Source organism: Artibeus jamaicensis, unplaced genomic scaffold (genome assembly GCF_021234435.1).
Source record: "Artibeus jamaicensis isolate MK-2021 breed Jamaican fruit bat unplaced genomic scaffold, CSHL_Jam_final contig_548, whole genome shotgun sequence".
NCBI lineage: Eukaryota > Metazoa > Chordata > Mammalia > Chiroptera > Phyllostomidae > Artibeus > Artibeus jamaicensis.
The window spans coordinates 10,090,608-10,116,614 of NW_026521883.1; the positions used below are offsets into that span (position 1 = coordinate 10,090,608).

General features: G+C 43.7%; 1 protein-coding gene across 2 annotated transcripts in view; it reads right to left on the reverse strand.

Moving 5' to 3' along the window:
* Positions 1 to 2,650: 2,650 nt before the first annotated feature.
* Positions 2,651 to 26,007, reverse strand: part of USP3 (ubiquitin specific peptidase 3) — a 93,454-nt gene continuing 70,097 nt past the window's right edge. For both annotated transcript variants that reach the window (XM_053670000.1, XM_053669999.1), the window contains 5 exons: positions 25,923 to 26,003; positions 10,001 to 10,119; positions 8,809 to 8,922; positions 8,582 to 8,649; positions 2,651 to 5,874 (listed from right to left, as the gene is read on the reverse strand). In XM_053670000.1, the coding sequence (XP_053525975.1) occupies positions 5,709 to 5,874; positions 8,582 to 8,649; positions 8,809 to 8,922; positions 10,001 to 10,119; positions 25,923 to 26,003 (548 nt within the window). In that variant the 3' untranslated portion in view covers positions 2,651 to 5,708. The remainder of the gene's footprint in view (positions 5,875 to 8,581; positions 8,650 to 8,808; positions 8,923 to 10,000; positions 10,120 to 25,922; positions 26,004 to 26,007) is intronic.

The window sequence follows — 26,007 nt, forward strand, 5'->3', positions numbered from 1 at the left end:
GGCTGTGCTCAGGGGAGGGGCTCTAATTCTACAGTGTCTTTCTTTCTGGTGCCGTGCATCAGTCCGGGCCTCTCGCCCCACTCTAGTAGGAAGAAACCTTGTTGTCTGTGAAGAGCTAAGGGTGGCAGTTTTGTGTTCAGAGCTGTAAGCGGAAGCCACGGGTAACACCTCTCTCCTGTGTTCACTCAGCGGGGATGGTTTCTGCAGGCTGGGCTGAGCTGCCTTCAAACCTGCGGCCCTCCACAGGCAGAGGGAGTCCCCGGCCTCCCAGCTGCCTTCCAGCTGTTCCATAACAGATTTTTATTTTGCTTTTTTCCATCACCATTTATCCCCGCCACCCCCTCCCTGTACACTCTTCCACCTCCACCCACCCAAGACTTATCTTAAGTAGTTTATATTTGCAATTTCTTCCGTGAATGTCATGTTTTCAGTTTTCTTGCTTAACCTTTTTCTAATGTCCCCCGCTGTATCTAGCCTATATTTCCCAAAATGCCAGGACGGATGTGGTAGCTCTTCACACAAAACTTCTTGAAACAATTTTAAGTTAAAGTACTTTAGTCTAAGCCTGCTCTTCAAGCCAGCCACACACCGTCCATGTGAATGCCTTCAGTTCCTCTTGACAAGTTGCCTGCAAGTCTTATCCATTAAGTTCTCTCCTCCTAAAGGAACCGAGATGTTGCAATACATGGATCTAGTTCCTAGAACTGCCTGCTTGAATCCCAAGCCTACTCTGGGTCCTGCGGGGATTCCCCTGCTCTGAAGGCCTGGCTTTGTGTGCGGGGGGGGGCGGGGGGGGCGCTGGTTTTGGGGGATAAGCAGCCTTCTGCTTGTGCAGGAAGGAGGGAAGTGTTTCCTCTGCTAGACTAGGGAACACCTCGGGGATTATCCCTCTTCCTGCTTCCATTTCATTGGAATTGAAAGGAACGGGAATACTTTGTTCCCAGTTGTGTGGAGTAACAGGGATGGAGCAACTATGCTGGACCCTCTTCAGGAACTATGTCTGGGTCAGGCCTGGGGCCGCTTTGCTTCTAAAAGCTGAAGGCAGCTCGGGGAGGAAAGGGGCCGTTCTAGCCAGCAGGTGCTCCAGGAAGCCCGTCCAGGTGTCGGCTGTGCCTGGGTTACCCCAAGAGTTGCCAGGGGCAAGGTGGATGGGGTGGCTTTTCTTAAAAACAAATCAAAAAAAAAAAAACCTAAAAGGAAGAAGCTTTTCTCCAGGAAAGGGTGAGTAGCTGGTATTTCAGGGTAATCATTTTAACTGTTCGAAATGACAGCCGAAGCTCCTCTCTGCGCTCTAGCTGTACTTCACTCCCTCGGGTGGGCCTAGTACAAAGCCTCAGCATCTCCACCTCCCGTCCCAAATCCTTTCCAAACCAGACTCTCAGAAGACTGACCCCTGGCTCAGTCAGCTTAAGAGGCAGAGCCATGTGAGTGCGCTGGCCCCTGCGAAGAGTCATCCTGGTTCATCATGGTCGCAGCCTGCACTCCCACCGCCCTGCTGGATAGCAGAGCCCTGGCAGGGTGACCGTGTAGAGCCTGGACCCCTGCCGCTCCTCTGGGTGGGCCCAAGGAAGCATCCAGAATGCCGGGTGGGCCCGTGTCAGCAAGGAGGGGCCTGGCTCAGGCCTGGGGGTGCTGATGGCAGCAGCACCGCTCCTTTGTGCCTGTGTGGAGCCTGGAGCCTGGCCCCTTGGCTGCAAAAACAGCAGCTGCACCGCTTCTGACCGGCGCACAGCTGCAGAAGGGAACGTGTGATATGGGGCCAGCTGCAAAGGGTTTGCTGCCCTGGCTGGGTGGCTCCGGTGGGGCCTTGTGCATGTGTACTTAAAAGGTTGAGGGTTTGATCCCCCCGTCTGGTGCAGACAGGAGGCAACCAGCCGATGTTTTCCTCTGTCCCTTCCTCTCTCTCTCAAAATCAATAAACATATCCTTGGGTGAGGTTTTAAAACAGTGTTTGGGTCTCGGACACCTCTGTCTTCAGCTTCATTTCTTTTTTCCTTTTTATTAACTTACCGGGGTGACATTAGTTAACAAAATGGTGTAAGTTTCAGGTGTGCAGTTCTGTGATACATCATCTGTATTTGTGTGTTCACTGCTGCATGTCTTTAGTTTTTTTAGAAGACTGATAGGAACAGGTAAGTAACAGGAAAACCAGGGGTGTGACACAGGGTGGTTTCTGATTTTTCTGTTTGCAGGGGACATGGGGGCAGAGACGTAGCATATAAGAGCTTACTGTAGAGCTTACTGTTACTTTTTAACAGCTCTCACCTGCTTGTTTTACTTTAAAAGAAGCCCAATATCCTTTGCTCAGAGCACCAAATCTGGTTCCTCAGGATAGAGTCCAGCTGGGACCTCATTTTTATAAGGTCACCTGGCACCAGGACAGACAGGATGACTTCATTCCGAACGGTGAGCTTCCTCGGGCCTGGAGCAGGCCCAGGAGGTCCTCTTCCCGCCACCATCTCCCGCCACCACCTCCCGCCACCACCCTGGCCCTCCAGGTCACTCCATCCGGGCCGCACGCCAGCAGCCTCGGATGGTGAGGGTTCTGTGGGAGCTGACCCACTGGTGACCGACTGACAAGGCCCAAGCTTGAGGATGCTGTTGTTTAGCTGACTCCACTAAAAGGTGTTCAGAAATAATAGTCAGAGGGAAAGATACCAGACTTTTAATGATAACTTCCCATAAATCAGTTCAAGCTGTTGAAACAGAAAAGGGTGTGATTACAACTTCAACAAAATCGGTCACCTGCACAATTGACCCTCGGCATCACACAGACTAGGCTCTAATGGCGAACGATTACATCACGGCACAACCAACGCTTGCGGAGGGCGGTCTGGAGCCCGCCGCGCTCAGACCTGAGGGGAAGGGCTGCGCTGGTGAGGCCGCGCGGAGACCCCGCGCCACAGCACGCCGCCCCCAGCCGCACCTGGGACAGGCCCCGGCTGCGGAACAGACCAGGCTCCTGAGCTCCTCCGGGGCCGAGGGGAGAGGCCCCTTCAGCAATAGAGGGGTCGTGAGAGCATTAGGGGGATGTGGGGGTTGAAGTGGGGTAAGTACATCTAAATAGACTTATGTACAGTAGACCGATGAAGGGGAGGTTTGGCTTTAAGAAATAAATATGTCCCCAACCCCCGAAACCGAGCTGCTGAGTAGGTTCCACAGGTGAGATACACATTTAACATTCAACCAGGGCCAGTCCACTCGACTGGTTTAATTCCATTACATTTGTCATCACTAGACACTGAGTAGAATACAGTGGATAAGCAAAGGTTTCTCCACCATGGAGAGAGATTTGTGTTGCCACAAACTGTTTCTGTCACCCACCCACGTGGGAGGACTTCTGAGAAAGTCTCCTTGTCCAAGGAGCCCCGTGACCCGGCGTGAGGCCCTGCCTCAGCACGGGCGCTCTGAGCGAGAAGCCTCACGTGTGCCGGAGAAAGCATGGCACGAGGGGAAAGCCCTGCAGAGCACAAAAAGGTCAGGTTTTAAAGTAGGTGTGGTAAGGCTACAGTTAAATTTTTAAAATACAGTTAGGCACATTTACATCATGTGTTCAAGTGCATGATTCAAATGGATCCGATCACTTTCCAAAGAGCCTTCATGATATTCAAACATTTCTTCATAAGAAAAATCAAGCAATGAAAATACTACAAAAATTCAAAGAGGAGATGTGTTCGTCTCTTAAGCCAGCAGTGCTGCCTGACTTTCCCCAGCAAAGCCGCCCGGTCCGTGGCTAAGCTCCACCTGGCATAAAAAGACAGCTTTTCTCCACTACCATCAGCACTGCCCAAGGCTTTTTTGCTGAAGTCGTAACAGCTGCCCCTTCAGAGACTCACGATCTCGGCGCACACGTTATAAGTCACAGCTGTGTACCTTCCAAAGCAAAAGAGCCGTGATTCGTAGGAGACACTTAGTAAGGTCACAGGAGTGGTGTTCATGTGTCAAATGTATTAGATCACACTGAGTGAAGCTGTCGTTTTTGTCAATCAAAATCAGTCAAATATGACAATTTCACATGGTTCACACAATGTAATTTAACATTGTGACCCAGTATTATTTTTATGTTGTTAACTATTTTAAATACATGTTCCCCTCTTGATTATCTTCTAAATTTTAAGTCCTAAACATGACAGCTAGGTTTATTTTCTCTGGAGTGAAAATCTAGACCAGCACCCTCCAAGAACTCTCCACGTGTTGATGGAGATGTCTTAGATCTGTGCAGTACTCTGCCATGTGGCTGTTGAGTGCTTGAAACGTGGCCAGTGTGGCTGAAGAACTGAGTTCTTACACTTATTTGATTTTAATGAAATTGGTGGCTGGTGACCACCATGCCGGGTAGGACAAGGTTAGGAGCAAAATGAAATCATTTTGCTGGTTGTGTTCCAATGGACGGGAGCTCCCTTCTCTCTGCCAGGCAGGACGCTGCCTATTCATGAGCTGTTGGATGAAGCCAGTTAGAGCTTTAAAAAATCCCAAAAAGCCGTAAGTGTTTAGCATTCGTGGTCTGCTCTGAGAAAACGTGGGACTTAATGTATGGTATTTTAGTTTCAAATTTCAATTTGAGTTAAACCTAAATAATGCTTTTACCTAGTTTTCTTGTAAACAATTTTTAAAAACACTACTAAGAAATAGAAACTACTTATTCAAAGGGAGAACATTTTCATCTTGCCCTGCTGTCAGGATAGGCCAATGGGTTTTTAAACCTCGGATAATAACGACCCTCATTTCCTTCAGTAGGAGCAGGCCCGCGGCGTGACCTGAGGCACAGGTGACGGCCCAAATAGACTCTGGGGGTCAGCATCTCCACCCCGAAAGGCCAAGCAGGGAGTGAGACTAAAGTGGACATGCAGTTACACCCCCGCTGCAGCGAGTGAGGGCGCCGGTGCTGGTGCAGAGAAGCACACAAGCTGCGGCTGCCCCTCACCGGCAACACCTACACCGTGCAGCTGAGTACGGAATCTCTTAAACACTACGTGTGTTTGGTCTTATTTGGACTTTCTGTAGTCCTATCTTCTCCATTAAAACACACACACAAAAATACCTCAAGACCAAAAAACCAACAGAGTAGTTTTTGAATTTGCACTACAGATATCACTGAACCAACAAATTTATTTAGTTAGTGCTGGTAAACAGCAGCCTTGAAAGATGCCAGGAGCATCGGTGGTTACCTGGTCTACTTAACGATGGCACCCCTGCTGTTACCTTTGACAAGCCAAAGGAAGGATTACTGAGCAGTCGCTGAAACCTCGTGGGGCACAAGTTACACACACACATGATTCTTGATTCAGAGTCAACCAATCCCCAGCACAGCTGTGAAAAGGCGGCAGGCAGCCATGCTGTTCTTCATGATCAGGAACACATCTTGCTTTCAGCGTGTGAGAGTAACAGCATTGATGTAAATGTGCCTCAAAGTGGGAACTGAAACATTAATATAAAAAAGTCAAATAGAACTAAGTTCTTGGAACTACATATAAAAACTGAATTATTACAACTAAAGCAGCAAATCAAAATATCTGCTGAGGTTTTCTGGTAGAACTAGAAAAAAAAATTAGTTGGTGCCCATGTTTGGTAAGTCACTACCACTGACAAAACTAAACCCAAAATAGGAAATTGAAAAGTGCACAATGAAATTAATCTTGGATCAAGTATTTACGGAACATTGGAAATGTTTGTCCGGTATAGTGACGAATAGCAATTTTGAGGAGGTATTAGAGTTTGTCCGAGCCAGCCTTGGCCTGGCGCTCCACATAGAAGAGGACGTAGGCCTTTGCCTTCACGACGGTGTCCTCATCAGTCAGCGTCACAGTGCTGTCATTGAAATGGAACCAGCGACCTTCATGCTTTGCGTATGCTGTGTAATGTCCAGAACCGACCCTGTACGGGAAAAGTCAAAAGATCGAAGAAAATCACAAAAGGACCTGCGCAGCCGTATGATTTGTTATACAATAAATTATAATCAGTATTAGAATAAATCCTAGAGAACTGTGGTTTAGGATGGTTTATTGAGCTCACATGTTTATCTTCCTCAAAACCTACTGAAATGACAAGAAATATGTTGATGCTGGAAAACGGGGAAGAGTGTCATCAACGGACTCGAAGTTGAGGGTTTTCTAGAACACAAAGGCATAGTCGCATGGTACTGGGCGAAGGGAGAAACCAAACTCTCACCCTAACGAGCACAGGTCGAGGCCTATGGAAACACGAGCAACCGAGAACCAGGCTTCCCGTCGTTGTCTTGCTGGAGGAAACTGACCTTAGGAAAGCAGCCAGGCCCCAAGAAAGTGCCTCCCCTACTTTGGTCATCAGGGCTCTTCTCTACGGGCAGGGCCCACCTGCTCCCGCTGGAGCCCTGGAGTCAGCCCTCCTGGGCACAACAGCCTGAACACAGGCTAGACACCTTCACAACCATTAGAAAAACCCTCCCCGTTTACTTACAGTGACCAGTCTCATCATTTATTACGATTCTGAGTAAACAACCAAAAATCATCAGTCATAAGAGGAGAAAAATAGCATGAAAGAGAAGGGCTAGGAAAGGCAGTCATTAACCCCTGAGGTGAATACAAAAAAACAAAGAAAACTTTAAAAATTCTAATTGGTACCAACAGTTTCAAGAAGATACTGCCCCCATAAAACACGAATAGGCTATAATGAAAGAGTTTTAAGAAAAGTGTGACCTCCACAACATAAAAATTCATGGAGGAGCTAATCTTCAGTTCGGACACAGATGTAACCCAAACTGGTGGTTTGGCAAAACAGGCCATAGCAGTCTTCAGGAACATGAAATGGGAAGCATTAAAGAATAGTTAAAATAAGTGACAGACCTGGGAAATTTACTATGCATTTAACAGGTGTTCTGGAGGGAAGGATGGGGAATGGCATGGAACTTACACATTTCCGTCAGCTGAAGACACCAGACTAAGGTTATCCCTATCAACTACCAAGTAGGAATCTATCTGATGTTACTTCTTTTTTTTTTTTTTAAAAAAAAGCTTTTTAAGTTATTAAAGAATGGTATCAATTTGTTTTTCCACTTATTGATGAAATTCATTGGCTGATTCTTGTATGTGCCCTGACTGGGGGCCGGACCTGCAACCTTGGCCTATCAGGATGCTGATGATACTTCTTAAGTCCAAAGACAGAATCCTACAACCTTCCAAAGAGAAAAAACAGGTTGCCTAGAAAGAAGTGAGAGACTTGTAGTGGACTTGTTTACAATTTCTATGAACAGTGAAGTTGTGAAGAAATGTCCACAAAGTTCTGAGGGAAAAGGATTTTCAACATGGACAGTGAGTGGCTTGCCCAAGTTTGAAGGTAAAATAGCCATTCTCAACAGACCAGAAATCAGAAAGTACAACAAACTTTCAGGGAAAAGAAAGAATTATTCAATAAAATAAAAGAAGTATCTTTAAAGCACAGCACATGAAGTTAGTTTTAACTAATTTTCCATTTTCCCCTCATCCATCGGTGAAGAAAGTACCTTGAGTGAAAAGAACGCCCAGGACTTTGTGAACAGCAGACGGGGTTCCGGCCGCGGGGCTCGGAGGAACCACGCTCCTCTCCACACTGGTGCGCCTTCTCTGCGCGCTTCACAACGTCCTCACAGGACAGCCTTTCACACCAAAACTGAAGGGAAATTCTACTTCACTCACTTTAATGTATCCAATGAATCCATTACATACATTAATGTATTTAATGAATCCATTTTTTAGGGAGTTTGGGGAGAATTTTCAAGAGTGGCACAAAATTGTAATGATACCTTGGACTAGGGTTTGATCTCCAAAATATGTAAAGAACTCCACATCAGGAAGACAAACGACCCAATTAGAAAATGGGCCAAGGACCTGAACAGACACTTCTCCAAGGACATTCAGAGGGCCCAGAGACATATGAAAAGATGCTCAGCATCACTAGCCATCAGAGAGATGCAAATTAAAACCACAGTGAGACACCACTTCACACACCAGTCAGAATGGCTATCATTAGTAAATCAGCGAACAACAAGTGGTAGAGAGGTTGTGGAAAAAAGGGAACCCTGGTACACTGTTGGGAATGCAGATTGGTGCAGCCACTGTGGAGAGCAGTATGGAATTTCCTCAGAAAACTAAAAATGGAAGTGCCTTTTGACCCAGTGATTCTGCTGCTGGGATTAAAAACTGAGAATCCTGAATCACGAATTCAAAAGAACCTACACACCCCAATGTTCATAGCAGCACAACTTACAATAGCCAAGTGCGGGAAGCAACCTAAGTGCCCATCAGTAACTGAGTGGATCAAAAACCTGTGGTACATTTACACGATGGAATGCCCTAAAGCAGTCCTATACTGTGTCAGCACGGATGGAACTGGAGAGCATTATGCTAAGCGAAAGAAGCCAGGTGGTGAAAGACAGATACCACACGATCTCACCTATTAGTGGAACTTAATCACCAAAACAAACCAGGAAGCAAAATATAACCAGAGACATTGAAAGTAAGAACTGACAGTAACCAGAGGGGAGGTGGGAAGGGATAAGGGGGAAGGGTTGTCCAGGAACGTGTATAAAGGACATATGGACAAAGCCAAAGGGGGCTGGCACACTCACCCGGAGCCGTGGTGTACCACCACGGCAGCGAGGTCGTACAGGCAGTTCTCAGGGCCGCTGTTCTCCGGCTACAGAACAGGGAAGAGGGCGCCCAGGGCTGGGTTAGCAGCAGTGGTCAATGGCATCAGTACCTCCCACCTCAGTGACCTCTGCCACCCTGTGTGTGTGAAGATACAATTTTACCGAGGAGCCACCTTTTCAATTCGCTAATGAAGGTGCCGCCTTACCTCTAGTAAGTAGCATTTCATGTCGAGGCCTCTCAGTGGAAACTCTACGTATGTGTCAACTTTGTTTCTTAAATATGCTGTCCAATGAAATCTTTTCAAATGTAAGCATAGCACCTGGATCAGAAATAAGGACAAAGATTGTAAACAAACACCTAATTTACCTTTCAATCAAAATTAACTACTTGGTTAACTCAAATATTTTAGGTGCTTAGCAGTTTTTGTTCTGGTCCTTGACATTGCTTTCTTCTATCCATACATGACTGTGAAATTATGATCTGTAATCATGGAATCTATATTGGGTGTTAGTTTTTCTGGCAAATGGCTCCTTAAAATGCTTAGAATTTCCTAAGTGATGAGAATGATAAAGGTGTCTTATGTTAATAAGGTGACAGGTGGACCCCACCTTAGGATGAGGGTTTGGCCTCCTCGATCTCGAGACGGGACAGGGAAGGAGGTTGGGTCACCTGCCAATGGCCGGTGATTGCCCGGTGGTGCCTACCGAATGAAGCCTTTGTAAAACCCCGAAAGGACAGCACTGGGAGAGCCTGCACCTGCCACTGCGCTGGGCACCGAGCTCCACAAGAACGAGATCTTTTGTTTAGGACCTTCACCTGGTTGTTGATTTGTATCCTTTAATATCTTTGGTAATAAATCGGTAATCTAGTGAGTAAACGGGTTTTCTCAGTTCTGTGAACCTCATTAGCAAATTAAGAGAACCCAAGAGGGGGCTTGGAAATCTCTGATTTTTAGCCAATCACAACAACAGGTATCTGAAGTCTGAAAAGAGGGCCAAGATAACCTCCAGTGTGTAGCTCAGAAACATGAAGAAACAATCTGGGCTTCTGACCGGCATCTGAAGGGGTGGGTGGTCTTGTGGGATTGACCCTTAACCTATGGAACCTGATGTTACCTCTGGATAGTGTCAGAACTGAGTTCAAGCGTAGGGCACCCAGCTGGGGTGGGAGAATTGCTTGGTGGTGGCGTGGGGGCACCTCTCTCCCCCTCCACACACTGGACATTGTGATCGGGACACACTTAGGGTCTGCATTATCAAAAGGCTTATTAAGCTTTTCCTGAAAACACTGGAGACCAATACAGAAGAGATTACATCGTTACAAAAATAATTTGCTTTTCATCAGCTGTGAGTACTTGTCCCTTGAAATTGCATTGTAATTTGAAACTCAACACTTACCTTGGGTAATTTTTGAATCCAAAACTTTTTAGTGGACTTTTGTTTCTTTTTGCATTTGTGGCACATGTATAACTCCGTCTCATCAAGTTCTTCTAAGTCGGTGAAACTGCGAAGACAATCTAAAACCAAATCGGTTTGGCAACGTTACAGCAGGGTGCCTTTAACAGAGGCGGTGCTCTGTGGAAAACGAGGCTGGACTTTGAAGCTGGACACTCAGACTCAAACCTCAGCTTTAACAGCTGTGTGTGACCATGGGAAAGTCAGCCTTTTTCAGTTATAAAGTGAGGATGATGGTAGTATTGGTAACACCTACTCTGAAGAACTGCTGCAAGGAGACCAGTAATGCGTACAAAGTGCCTGGCTGACACCTGGTAGTGGTCGAGTAATGACAGGTGGAACTGTTTTTTTCAGATGGCATTATTGTTGGGTTTGCTGTCATTAATGAAAGAATTAGTCTGGATAATTCTGATAAAGGTGTTTCCCTAATGAAATCAAAGTTCAAGCAGCGATTTTCTCTCGAAGCTCATAAAAAAGTCATTTAGAGCAAACATTTTCACAGCCATAATTTACCAGAAGGGAAACGTGGATTACAGTGCAGACGGCTGCCTTACGGGCCTTCCCACTGTACATCCAGCGAACCCTCCGCTCCAGACCCTGCTTGCAGCCCTCCAACAGACCGCATCTGTGTGCGTGTGCAAGGGTCTGTGTGCTCTGCGCCTTGGTAAACAGTGGCTCCATCCAAGCCACGTCCAGCCACTGGTTTTGTGAACCAAGTCCGGCTGGAACACAGCCACACCCATCCCTGTGTGTACTGTCTGACGCTGCAACAACAGGGCTGAGTCACTGGGACATGGGACTTTACATGCTGTAAAGCCTAAAATGTTTCCTCATCTGGCCACTTAGGGAAAAAGTTCACTGACTCTGATGCAGTCAGTCATCTATTCAGAAATCAATATAAAATGTACGCATCATTCTGTAGAGAATTAATAACACAGTCTTCTTTTTAGAAAAAAATATGAATGCCTTTGTACCCACCACTCAGTTAAAGGAATGGATTCTCCGGACTTGAGGGGCCAGGGTTTATGTGAATGGCGTCCCTTACAGACGTGCAGGGGAAGCCGGTGGGCCGTGTGCGGGAGCTTCCTGTGCGCCTCCCTGGAATCACAAGTCCCTCTCTCCCCCTAGAAGCAGCCAGTGTCCACTTCTGTGTTAATCATTTCTTTGCTTATCTTTACAGACCACACATACGTATCTTTATACAAAATAATGTTTAGTTTGAAAAGCTGGGTAGCATGTGCAAACACAGCTACAAAAGGAAAAGCAACACTGTCTCTGTACCCCAAGGCTCGGCCGGCCTTGGCTTCCGTGACAGAGGGAAGACAGAGCCCCTTGTGGGGAAGTTAGAGGTCGAGGTCTAGCAGGGCACAAGAGTAGCCAGGGGACCTGTGCATTCTTTTATTTTTTTAATTGAGGTGTAACTGACATAGAACATTAGTTTCAGGAGTATAACATAATGATTTGGAAATTGTGTATGTTGAAAAATAATTACCTCAGTAAGTCTAGTTAATGTCCATCACCATACATAGCTACAAAAATCTTTTTTCTTGTGTTTAGAATTTGTAAGATCCATTACTAACTCTCAAATATGCAATATAGTATTACTAACTACAGTCGCCATGCTGTACATTTTATCCCTGTGCCTTATTTATTTTATAACTGCAAGTGTGTGCTTTTCAACCCCCTTCACTCACTTCACCCTGCCTCTGGCAACCACCTATCTAGTCTCTACATCTATGAACTGGGGTGTTTGTGGGGCTTTTTTTTGTAGATCCCACATATAAGTGAGATCAGATGGTATAGTACAGTATTTGGCTTTCTCTGTCTCACTTATTTCCCAAAGCGTAACACCCTCAAGGTCCACCCCTGTAGTCACAAATGGCAAGGCTTCCTTTTTATGGCTGGAGACTATACGTGTGTGTGCGTGTGTGTGACATTTTGTTAACCCGCCTGCCCACTGGTGGACACTTTGGTGGTTTCCATGTCGTGGCTACTGTAAACAATGCTGCAGTGAACATGGGGGTGCAGGTATCTCTTCAAATCAGTGTTTTCCTTTTCTTCTAATAATCCAGAAGGGGAACTGCCGGATCGTGCGATAGTTCTATTTTTAGTTTTTTGAGGAACCTCCATGCTGTTTTCCACGGGGACGGCACCAATTTACATCCCCACCAGCAGTGCACAAGGGTTCCCTTTCTCCGCGTTTTCAGCACTATTTATCTTTTGGATAACAGCCATTCTAACAGATGTGAGGTTATACCTCATTGTGGTTTTTTCATATGTACTTTAAAAAAAATTATCTCATTGTGGTTTTGATTTGCATCTCCCTGCTGAGCTAATGATGCTGAGCACCCTTTCATGTACCTACCTGTTGGTCACCTGATACATTCTTTGGGAGGATGTCTATTCAGATCCTCTGCCCATTTTTCAGATTGTTTGTGGGGTTTTTTGGTTTTTTTTTGCTATTGAGTTATGTGAGCTCTTTATGTATTTGGATATTAACCCCTTATCAGATATGTGATTTGCAAATATTTTTCCCATTCAGTAGGTTGCCTTTTCATGATGTTGATGATCTTGTTTGCTGTGCAGAAGCTTTTTAGGGTGATGTAGTCTCACTTGTTTACCACCCATGGTTTCTTCTGGGAGTTTTATGGTTCCGGGTCTTACATCTGAATCCCCAATTCACTTTGAGTTAATTTTGCTGTATGGAATAAGATAATGGTCCAGTTACATTCTTTTGCATGTGGCTGTCCAGTTTTCCCATCATCCTTTATTGAAGAGACTGTCCTTTCTCCACTATATTATTGGCTCCTTTGTCCTAAATTTTCCATATATACATGTGTTTATTTCTGGGCTCTTCTGTTCCATTGATTATGTGTCTGTTTTTGTGCCAATACTATACTGTTTTGATTACTGTTGCTTCATGGTACAGTTTCAAATCAGGCAGCAAGACACTTCCAGCTTTGTTTTTCTTTCTCAAGGCTGCTTTAGCTATTTGGAGTCTTGTGGTTCTATACAGATTTTAGGAGTGTTTGTTTTAGTTCTCTGAAAAATGCCACTAGATTTTTTGACAGGGATGGCAGTGAATCTGTGGATTTCTTTGGGTAGTATGAACACTACAATATTAATTCTAACAATCCATGAGCACAGAATATCTTTCTGTTTGTGTATCTGCAATTTTGGGAGGAGAAAATATATTTATTCTTTATTATTTTTTAAAGTTTATTTTATTGTATTTTTTCATTACCATTTACCCCCTTATACCCTCTTCCACCTGCATGCAACGCGCCCCCACCCCCCGCACATCTTCAGCTTCCTCCGTCGGTGTCGTAGTGTTCAGTGTGCAGGTCTTTCACTGTGTTGGTTAACTTTATTCCTAAGTATTTTATTCTTTTTAATGCAACTGTAACTAGAATTATTTTGTTTTCTTTCTAGTAGTTTCTTAGTACACAGAAATGCACCAGTATTTGTACACTGATTTTGCATTCTGCAACTTTACTGAATTCATTTATTAGTTCTAACAGATTTTTGGGTGAAGTCTCTAAGACGTGCTATATATATAATATTATGTCATCTGCAAACAGTAACAGATTTACTTCTGCTGGGCACTGTTTATCTCTTTTTCTTGCCTAACTGGCTAGGACTTCCAATGCTATTTGATGAAAGTGACAAGAGGGGACATCTCTGTCTTCATCTTAGAGGAAAACTTTCAGCTGTTCAACTGTTCCGAGTGTGTTTGTGGTGGGCTTGGCATATGTGGCCTCTACACCCACTTTGTTGAGAGGTTTTCTTTTTAAATTTTTATTTATTTTTAGAGAGAGGGGAAGGGAGGGAGAAAGACAGGGAGAGAAGCATCCGTGTGTGGTTGCCTCTCACGTGCCCCCACTGGGGACCTGGCCCACAACTCAGGCATGTGCCCTGACTGGGAATCGAACTGGCGACCCTTTAGTTTGCAGCCCACATCAATCCACTGAGCCACACCAGCCAGGGCTATTGAGAGTTTTTAAAATCATAAATGGATACTGAATTTTGTCAAGTGGTTTTTCTGTACATGCTGCTATCATATGATTTTTAGGCTTTATTTTGTTAATGTGGTGTACCCCATTGATTGGATTTGTGGCTACTGAACCAGCCTTGCATCCTCAGGATAAATCCCACCTGATCATAGTTATGATCTTTTTAAGGCATTACTGAACTTGGTTTGCTAATATTTTGTTTAGGACTTGTGCGTCCATGTTCATTGGAGACATTGGCCTGAATTTTCTTTTTCTTGCAGTGTTCTTGCTTGCTTAGGGTATCAAGGTAATAATGTTCTCGTAAAACTAGTCTGGAGCTGTTTCCTTCTCTTATACCTCGTGGGAGGTTTGAGGGAAGTTGGCGTTCATTTTCCGTGCATGTTTGGTAGACTCACCGTGAAGCCGTCTGCTCCTCGACCTCTGTTTGTTGGGGGGTTTTCAATGTCTGATTCAGTCTCCTCACTAGTAATTGTTCAGGTCTGACATTCTATTTTTTTATGATTCAGTCGCGGTAGGCTGTGTATTTCTAGAGATTTATCTATTTCTTCTAGGTTATCCAGTTTTGTTGGCATAAAATTACTCATAACAGGCTTTTACAATTCTTTGTATTTCTGTGTATCAGTTGTAATGTCTTTCACTTCTGATTCACTTTAGTCCTCTCTTCTTTTTTTCTTGGTGAGTCTAAACATTTGTCAACTTTATCTTTTTAAAGAACTGGTCTTTGGGGTCAATGATCTTTTTGTTGTCATTTTAGTTTCTATTTCATTTTTTTTCTGTTCTGATCTTTGTTCCTTCCTTCTACTACCTTTGGGCTTCATTTGTCTTGTTTTAGGTACTTAAGGTATAAAGTCAGGTTGAGATTTTTCTTGGTGTTTGAGGGAGGCATTTATCTCTGAATATCCCTTTGGAACTGCTTTTGCTGCATGCCACAAGTTTTGGCATTTTGTATTTCCATTTTCATTTGTCTCAAGGTACCTTCTATTTCTCTCTTCTTTTTTGACTCATTGTTTTTCAGTAGCATGTTGTTTAATCTCCACATTCCTGTGAATTTTCCAGTTTCCTTCCTGTAACTGCTTTCTAGTTTCATACCGTTGTGGTTGGAAAAGATGTTATGGTTTCAGTCTTTTTAAATTCATTGGCTTGTTTTGTGGCCTAACATATGATCTATCCTAAAGAATGTTCCTTGTGCTCTTGAGAAGAATGTTTATTATTGCTTTGGAATGGAATATCTGTTGTATATATGTCTACAAAGTCCATTTGGTCTAATGAGTCATTTAAGGTAGATGTTTATTTATGGATTTTCTGTCTGGAAGTGGGTTGTTAAGATCCCCTACTGTGGCATTTCTCTCTCTCTCTCTCCCTTCAGGTCTGTTAATATTTGCTTTATATATTTAGATGTCCCTATGCCAGGCGTACAATTACAGTATCTTCTTACTGAACTGACTCCTTTATCATTATACAAGGGGGTGGTGGTGCCAAAAAAGACCTAGAATTTATTTATTCTTACATGTTTAAACTTTAGTCACCATGAAAGTACTCTCCATTTGATACAGTACACCACTGAAACATCTTTTACCACTGCTCAAAATAGTTTTCAAACTTGCCAATTTTGATGCCTTTTAATGCTTCTGCCATTTTTTGTTTCACTTCTTCCACGTCAGCAAAATGTGTCCCTTTGAGGACTTTTTTAATCCAGCAAAACAAACAACAAAAAAATTTCACTGAAGCCAAACACAACCTCTAACACCACCACCAGCTGGTACACTGACGGAGATGGGATCCTAGAACACTCACCTGGTCCGGAAGCCTGTATTACAAGGGGCTTGCCCTTTAAAAGATAATTCCAGTTTTTTTGGAGGGGTCCCCCCTTGTATAATGCCCATCTTTAGGAACAGAGAAACAAAGTCTCTTATCAGTCTTTGTTTTAAAGTCTGTTTAGTCTGATATAAGTACAGATACCACCTCTTTCTTTTGGTAGCCATCTGCCTAGAATATATCTTTCCATTCCTTCACTTTTAGTCTCTGTGTGTCCCTACATCTGAAGCAAGTCTCTTGTAGGCAGCATATAGATGGGTCTTTTTTTTAAATCCCTTCAGCCACTCTGTGTCTTTTCACTGGAGTATTTAGTCAATTTACATTTGAATTAATTATTGATAAGTATGTACTAATACCATTTTGTTAATTGTTTTCTGGCTGTTTTGTAGCTCCTCTCTGTTTTTTTCTCTTGCTCCTATTTGTGGTTTGATAACTTTCTGTAGTGGTATTCTTAGATTCCTTCCTCATTATCTTTGTATCTATTATAGGTTTGCTTTCTGGTTACCATGAAACTTACATATAGCAATTTATATTTATAACAGTCTATTTTAAGATGATAACTTAAGTTTGAATGTATTCTAAAACTCTACATTTTTACTCTCCCCCACCCACGTTTTATGTGTTTCACATAATATTTTACATCTTTTTATCTTGTGTACTTCTTAGGTAATTATTGTTATTATAGCTATTTTTACTACTTTTTAATAAAGATTTTGTTTAGTTTTAGAGCGAGAGGAAGGGATGGAGAAAGAGAGCGAGAAACATTGACATGAGAGAGAAACATCAATCAGTCGCCTCTCATTTGCACCCAGACTGGGGACTGAACCCAGGTCCTAGACATGTGCCCTGCCAGGGAATCGAACTTTTGCTTTGCGAGCTGATGCCCAACCAACTGAGCCACACTGTCAGGGCTATTTTTATTACTTTTGTCTTTTAACCTCATATGAATTTATTACCTTTACTATATGTTTACCTTTACCTATGAGATTATACTTTCATATGTTTTCTTGTTAACACTCTTTCTTTTCAGCTTCAGGAAGCCCCCTGTAACATTACTTTTAAGGCTGGTTTAGTGGTGGTGAACTCCTTTAGCTTTCACTTGTCTGGAAGACTATCTCTACTTCAATTCCGTATTATACATAACTTAGGTAGAGTATGCTGAATTTTGGGTTTTTTTTCTTCCTGTACTTTGAATATATTGTGCCTCTCCCCTTTGGCCTGCAAATTTTCTGCTGGAAAATCTGATAGTCCCTGTGAGGATCCCCATGCAGAGAAGTTGTTTTTCTTTTGCTGCTTTTAAGAGTCTCTACTTGTCATTGACATTTTAAGTACAATGTGTCTCAGTGTGGGTCTCTTTGCGTTTGTCTTCTTTGGAATTCTCTGGGATTCCTGGATCTGGATCTGTTTCTTTCTTCAGGTTAGGAAGTTTTCAGCCATTATTTCTTCAAATAACTTTTCTGGGGCCGCTACAATGTAAATGTTGGCCCACATGATAGCCTTTCATAGTCCCTTAAGCTCTCTTCACTTTTTTAAATCCAGGGTGCCGGCCTGTAGTTTTCACCAGGCCGTTCTTTATTTTTGCTGCTCTGATTTTGTGCAGCCCGTGCCCTCTCTGGGCTTACTGATACTTCTGAGTCATCTCGTCTGCTGTGGAGCCCGTTCTTCAGTTCAGTTAGTGCATTCTCCGGCTCTATGGCTTACATTTGGTACTTTCTCCTATTTTCTATCTCTTTGTTGAAGTGCCCACCATGTTCATCCATTCTCCCGATATGGGTGAGCATTCTTCTGACCACCACACTGAACTCTTTATCAGGTAAATTAGATTTCATTAAGGCTTTTTCCTGAGGTTTTTTTTTTTGCTTCCCGTTTCAAACATGTTCCTCTGTTCATTTTGCTTACTCTCTGTGTTGGTTTCTAAGCATTAGATGAAGCAGGCACCTCTCCTATTCTTGAAGGGAGTGGCCTCATGTAGGAGATGAACCTTAACATTTAACTCTGCCCTAGTTCTCAGCTGTCTCTCAAAACAGCCTGTGATCACCCAAGCAGTCTGTTTTATTTTAAACAACCCCCAGTAGTTGACAGTGTGCCAGAACATGTCAGTGTCCCAAAAGGGGAGAGTCTCCATCAACCACCAGATTCAGCCTGAAGAGAAGCCAGACTCTCAGGCAGAAGCTTTTAAAGAACGCAGAACCACACACCATCCCTGGGACTGTAAGCACAGCCTTGCTGGCCCTCGGAGCCAGGTGATCTGGAGGTGTCCCTGGGAGCTGAAAAAATGGAGGTTCCATATGAGAATACAAGCTCCCTTCTGGAAGGTACCAGTGCTGTCACAGGTGAGGGGACTGCAAAGATGGTGTACCCCAGGCTACACTCTCCGAGAGCACCTGAGTAGGCCCCTAGATATGTACGTCGAACCTGAAGCCCACCCCTCAGGCCAAAGGTCCAGCACACACAAGTGGGGCTCTCTTAAAGAAAGACTGGAGCAAAGGGGGAGCATTTCAGTCTGAGGTCTGTGCTGTGCTGTGGACGCAGTAGTCTTCCAAGAACTATCCTACTGTTACAGACCAGTGGGGCCCAGGAATGAGGTCCCCCTGGGTGGAACCTACAAAATCCGGGCACCAGACGTGTATAAGAGCTCTCCTCCAAGACAGTGGTGCTCTGGAGCACGGAGAGGGGGAGCAGGAAGACAGCGCCTACCCTTTGAGGTCTCAGGAAGGATTATAGTCAGGACGTAGATGTGTGTTTAATTAGAAGCTGCCCTTGAGGCTGTAGCTACAAAGATAAACTAATAAGCTGCTTTTCAAGAAAAAGCTCCTAGGTTTGCTGCCTTTTGCTGTGCCCTGAGGACGGCAGCTCTTTAAGAATGTTCTCGCCCTGGCTGGTGTAGCTCAGTGGATTAAGCGCGGGCCTGCGAACCACAAGATTGTGGTTCGATTCCCAGTCAGGGCACGTGCCTGGGCTGCAGGCCAATTCCCTGCAGGAAACACACAAGCGGCAACCATACATTGATATTTCCCTCCTTCCCTTCCTCTCTGGAGATGAATGAATAAAATTTTTAAAAAAAGAATGTTCTCTCCCAGTTACAGTGCTGTGGGACCTGCAGGTGGAAGCCCGCCGGCCCCCAGGGCAGGCCCCGTGGAGTGTCCCTCTGACAGCAGCCACCAGCACCAGGGCCCCGGTCGTGTAAGTGCCGCTCTCTGCAGACACCAGAGCCCCAGAGGGAGAGCGGGACGATGGCACCTGCCAGCCTCCATCCCCGGAGCAGCCCCACCCTCAAGCAACTGCTGTAGATTAGCGATTGAGCCTCTTCCACACAAAGCCTTCAGCTGTTCCCTTGTCAGCCTGTGTGCTGGGCCCCGGGGTGGTGAGTGTGCGGGAGCCCTTTAAGAGCCATTTCTCAGTTCACTACCTGTGGCCTCCTGAGTTGGGGGCTCCAACTCTCTAGTCCTCAGGAAGAAGCTCTGGGTTTTAGGTCCCTCCCAACTGTGTGACCATGCCAGGGGTGGGAGGGGTTCTGTCTCAGCCTCTCCTTCCCGCTTCAGCGTGGTTTCCTTCCCACTTGCCCGATGAGCAGGAGTTGCTCAGCTAGTGTTGGGGTTTGTTTCCAGAGGAAATTTTTCCATATTTCACTATAGATTCAGTGTGACCTGGGAGGTGAGCTCAGGGTCTTCCTACCTCACCACCTTGTATGGAACCTTCTCTGCCACACATCTTTGAAATGCCTTGCTCCCTGATCGCAGCACCTGGATGTGCACCCCACCTGTCTCCCCTCAGTGTCACTCTCACTTTTTCTTGAGGCTTTTCTACCGTCCACTGAGCAGTGACTCCTCTCTCTCCAACTCCGTCCTGACAAAGCCAATGAATGCAACACTGCCCACTGGCTTTTTCATATGAAGGACAGCTCCTAGGAAAGGGTATGTATGGTTTTGACCTTGTACAGAGGGGGACAAAAGTAGGTTTACAGTTGTGAGTACATGAAGCACAGGGCTTGTTTGTTTTTCTAAGAGTTAAAACCTGCATGTCTTTTCCACACAAACAACCATAAACCTACTGTCGCCCACCCTGTATTTCCTGAAGCACATCTCATCCCCACAGTGGTGCTTGCCCTCGGAAGCCTCCAAGTTCCACACTTCTAGCTGAGAAGAGTACAGACTACACTTTGATATGACTGGCCGGTGTTTCAAATCCCTGTAACTGATCACTGTGGTGCTTGTAAGTTCTACAGCTGAAATCACGGCAACATGCATCATCGAGCACTTGTTACATCATGTACAAAAAGCTGCAGCCTTGGGCCAGGGTTGGTGGGGATTAGATATAGGATAGAAAAATAGAATTTTCCATATTTGAAAATGAGCAGGAAAACACTGGATAAACTAGGAAAAAGAAGGCAACTTCTTCAACATGATAAAGACCATATAAGGAAATCCCAAAGCAAATATATTTGTGGTCAAAGGATGAAAAGCCCTTTCCCCTCAGATCAGGACTGGGACAAGCATGCCTCTTTCCCACTTCTATTCAGCATAGCGTTGGAAGTTTTAGCCAGAGTGATTAGACACGAAAAAGAAATAAAAAGCATCCAAATTGAAAAAAAAGTAAAATTATCTCTTCAGATTACATGAGTTTATATGTAGAAAACCCTAAAAATTAAAGAACAAAACCCTGTTAATATTAGAATAAACGAATTTGGCTCAGTTGCAGGATATAAAATCAACACACAAAAATCATTGTTTTTATAAACTAACAATGAACAATCCAAAAAAGGAAATTAGTTGTTTACAATAGCATCAAAAATAATAAATTCTCAGTGATACATTTAACTAAGCAAAAGGCTGGCACACTGAAAACCGCTGACAGAAATCTGTAAACACAAATGCATGGAGAGGCACCCAACGTTACGTATGACATGGGGGCCTCACCGTCACCACGACAGGACCACCCGCAGCGACGCAGATTCCTTGCAATCTCTATCAAAATGTCAATGAAAAAAAAAGTCAATGGCACTTTTTTTTTGTAGACTTAGAAAAGCCCACTATAAAATTCATACAGCATCTCAAAGAATCTTGCCTAGCCATAACAATCCTGACAAGAACAAATCTGCAGGACTCTCAACACTTTCTAATTTCAAAACTCACTATAAATATAAAGTGATAGTGGTCAAAACAGTGTGGTGCTGGCACAAGTCAGGCACACGGATCAGTGACCTAGAATAGAGAGCCTATAAATAAACCCTTAAATATACAGTCCGCTGGTTACTGACGAGGGCAACAGGCCCAGGCAAAGGAGAGTGTTTTCAGCAAGTGGTGCTGAGAAAATGGGATATTCACGCACAAAAGAGTGAGGCTGGACCCTTACCTAATACCATACATAACAATTAACTCAAAATGGATCAAAGACCTAAACATAAGACATAAAACTCTTAGAGAAGATACACAATTTGCCAACATGCACAAGAAAAGATACTCAACCTTATTAATTAGGAAATGCACATCAAAACCACCATGAGATACCACTTTACACTCATTATGACGGTGATAATTTTTAAAACACAAAAAATGGAAAGTAACATATTATCCAGAAAATGCAGAAATTAGAACCCTCATACATTGCTGGCGAGAATGTAAATGGTGCAGCCACCGTGGAAAACAGTTTGACGGTTCCTCAAAAAGTCAAATGTAGAATTAGCCTATGATCCAGCCACTCTCCTCCTAGGTCTCTACCCAGAAGAACATAAAGCAGGGAGTCCAACAGGTATTCGTACATGTATGTTCATAACAGCCTGTTCACAATAGCTAAATGGCAGAAGCGCCTGGCCCTGCATCACCCTGCTCCTTTTCTGCAAAAGAAGCCTTCCAGCTTCTTCCCAACTCAAAGGAGGTTCTTTTCACCTTCCCCCAGACATTCTTGCTTTCCGACATGTTCCTCTTTTGTATTTCCCTTCCTGCTACTTTTCCGAGAGGCTAACACATACAGGGTGACCACAAAGTGCTCCCACAGCCGATTTACACACAAGATAGTTCAGAAGACTCTGGCCCCTTTTCATGTGAGGCCATGTGATAAACCAAAATGGAATGAAGCCCCATTGGATGGCTCACAAACAAGCAATACAAGCGGAGCACAGTTTTTCACTCAATTTAAAAAGTGGTGGCCCGGTTGCCTTTTGGAGCCCTCTTTTTGTTTTGACACCTCTCCCTGGAGCTACAACAGGGCCCCAGAGCTGCTTTTGTGCCCCAGACAGCGAGGCAGCCCCACTGTCTCAGCAGCATCAGGTCAGAGGACTGGCGCGCCCGTGGGTGGCCGCCAGGGAGTTGTAGTAGAGAAGGAACATTGGACACCCTGGCTGAACTCATTGAGAGCGACCAGTCATCTCCACCTGGGGTTTGAAAAGCTTCTTAAGCTCTCCTGAAAACCTAATGCCCATTTGTAATGGTTTCTATGAGTTTAAACAAACAGGTTTTTTTCCTCAAAAGTTTCAACTGCTGCCCTTTTATAAAACAGTTTTTAAAGAAAAATATCCATAACCATGTATTTTTGGACAGTGGGCATATAAGGAAAAGATGTTTATTTTCCTCTTCGCACTCTTTTTTAATGGTCCCCAAATGTCCTTATTTGCATTAAGGACAACCGTTTCGGAAACACATCTGCACACACATTTAAGAGCCAGACCGCCTGGATACAGCATATCCTTGACATTCGCAGATGTGACAATTGCCATTTTAAATATTTGAAAAGTCTGACCCTGGAATGCACTACAGTTTAATGTTTTGCAGCAGCACAGGTGTGAACTTCACCTCCAAGCTCATGCGTGGAAGTGAAGGAACCACGTGGCCAGAGAATAATCTCTAGCAGGTACCGCTCTCACACCTCAGCAAAGCTCTGTTGTTCTCTAGTGGCCTTCACACCTCTCACTACAGATCTGAAGAATCAGCTTAATTTTTTCATTTGTATTTCATGAGGGGAAAAAAATTAGCCACAGGGGTCTTTGGAATGCCTAGGACTTGCCGGGGTTTCAGGGTGTGTGCCCCACAGTGGTCAGTCTTCTGTTATGTGAACTGCTGAATGGCATTCCCGTGGAGAGCAGGGAGTGAAACCTATCATTGAAGTTATTAGATCACCTTTGTGTATCAAGTAAATTTAATTTAGCAAAGCAGTAATTGGGAAATACATATAAATCAGTCCATGTTTTCTACTCCTTCAAAATACCTAATTATAAAGGTGACACAATAGGTTAAAGAAGTCAAACATAAAGAGCAAGAACACATAAGCCATGAACCCTTTTCTTCCTGAATCCCATCCCCCTAAGATCATCACTGTGAATAAACAGTAGATGCTGCTCACGAATTTAATGCACATATGAATTTTTTTAGTCATACACAAATGGATTAAGTCTATATACATATTTCCATGGATAGTGTTTTACTCTACAATATTCTGTTATTTACCTTTCTGTGGCCTGGCTAGTCACCAACTAGCTTTCTTAATTGCTACAAAGTATAATTTACTGAACACCAATGCCCTACTGTTGGGCATATAAAATACTTCTGATTTTTTGCAGTACCAGAGAATGCGTCAATGAATATCTTTTACGTATGTTACTGTCCACATTTGCAAGTGAAATTACTATGTCTAAGGAAATGCCTCTTAAAAATGATGATTGCCTTGGCCAGTGTGGTACAGTTAGTTGGAGCAGAGTCCTGCAAACCGAAAGGTCACAGGTTCGATTCTAGGTGAGGGCACATGCCTAGATTGCAGGTTTGGTCCCTGGTTGGGGCAAGATTGAGAGGCAGTAGATCAGTGTTTCTCTCCCTCTTCCTCCCTCCCTTCCTCTTTCTCTCTCAAATCAATGGGCATGTCCTCAGCTGAGGATAAAAAATAAATAAAAAATTTTAAAATGGTGATCACTACCCTCCAAAAACAACTGTACCAATTTCTACTCCTAATACCAACATGAGTGCCCACTTTCTAAAACGTTCACTAACAAAAGATAGAATCTATCTTTATCATCCTGACAAATTTTGCTTTACTTATTATACCTTCTTGAATGTAAGTGAGACATTTTTCGGTGTTAAACTGACCATTTGCATTTTTTCTTGTTCATATACTTTGTCCAAGTATTTGTTTTCATGTGTATATCACAAATATTTGTTTTGAGTTTATCATCTCCTTTTGCCATTTTTCTTGTTTATGTTACCAACCAACCACCTGAGCTGTGTCGCACACTCCCCTCCTGGGTGATCTCACGAAAGGAAGGCTGGTACTGCGGCATTCTGGGACAGGCGGTCGGTGAAGGGCCCCAGAAAGCGGCCAGAACCACGTGCTCGAGGGATTCGCGACGGGGGCACCCCGCCGAGAAGAAAGGGAAGAAGCCTGAACAAACCAGTGTCTCTGGGGCTTCCAGCCAGAGAGCACATGGATTTGCTGGGTTTTGTTAAATATTAGGGAATATTTTTCAAATAAATATCCACATCTTTATATTAAGGAAAACTATTTTTCTAAAACTAATGTCAATCTTCTACTGTTCTATGAAGTCAACCCACTTTTGATTTAGATTATATAGTTTAAGGCTAACTCCTTCAATAATTTGATTCTCACTGATTTCCTCTATCTGACCAAATAATGTTCATTTTATGGTTAAGCTTGCCTATATTCACATGCTGTAAATATAAAGAGAAAATGAGCTGACATTTGATATGAAGTATATTATGACATTTATCTCAAAAAGGCCAAAAACAGTTGTGGAGAAACACACTGCAGGCATACATTTTAGGGGAAAGTGGAGTGGGCAGGGCTTCCCCAAGTTTCCTCTGTACTCCTCCCGCTCGAAAGACACAAAACTCACAGTCGGGAACAGACTGAAAGCGACCACGATATGCAGAGCTGGCTGGCTCTTGTTTCTTGGAGTAGTCCAGTGGTTTTAAAGTCATCTCCTGAGAGACTTCCAGAAACAACCTGAGCAACAGTTCCACGAGCAGTACCTCTGCGGCCCCTCTTTTAACAAGTCGGACGCTGTGCGGTGCCCATGACCCAGAGAAGACTGCCCCGCCTCCAACGGTTTCATTTTTATCAGAATAGTTTGATTCTAGGGCAGCACTGCCCAGTAGAATTTCCTGCAATGATGGAAATGTCCTGCATCGGTGCTGCCCAGTACAGCAGCCACCAGCCACGTGGTTACTGAACACCTGAAATATGGCTAGTGCAGGTGAGCAACTGAAAAATTTTAACTAAATTTTTAATAGTCACATATGACTGTGGTTGCCATACAAGAGTACAGTTTCCAACTAATAGAATCTTTTTTTTAAGAAAAAAAATCTACCTACCTATCAATCTATCTATAATTATGACAGTATTCCCCCCAAGACAGTTGAGCAAATATACAATTTAGGGCAGAAACTGTTATTTGCCGTCAGTGTTCTATTAATTAGTGACAGAACACGTACCACGTCCTCTTTCTTCTATCCTAGTTCCTTTTATGACTAATGGGCACAATAAGTCATTATAGTGGTTGGTCAAGGATAGGTCTTTTGCCTTGACTGAGGTGGTTAATATTCATCAAGGGAAAAGGTTGTTCAACATCTTGCACAGTAAATGTGAATCTCAAGTCTTGCGATTACAAGCAGGGCCTTGGGTTTAACCAACAGTGGTGCTGACAGATTTCTTAAACCACTTGTCATGTAAAAGAATTAAATGACACCATAATTTATAAAACTTTTGCTAGCTGTTCATTCTTCCTTTGGATACTAGTTGGATATCCACAAAATACATTCTATTTCATCAGGTCAGAAAAGGTTTTGTTATGGACTTTTACTTTTAAAAGAGAAAAATGAGAAATATTGTATGCTTGACCTAGTATCTCTGGCAGGCATTCATATTAAATAGAATTTTTTTGGGATAGGAAGAGGCATCCAGGGTTGACTTTTGCTAAGTTAGAACACAAATTCACTAAAGTGATTAACGACACAGTACAAATAGGTGGAGCTTATAAATACATTCACGTATTCAGAGGGGAAGAAGAATTCTAGACCATTAATTTAGTATCTTACCTCGTAATGAACAAACTGGTCCATTTTCTTGATTCTTAGAACGTTTATTTCTGAACTGACTTGGAATATCTAATGAAAGGTCTTA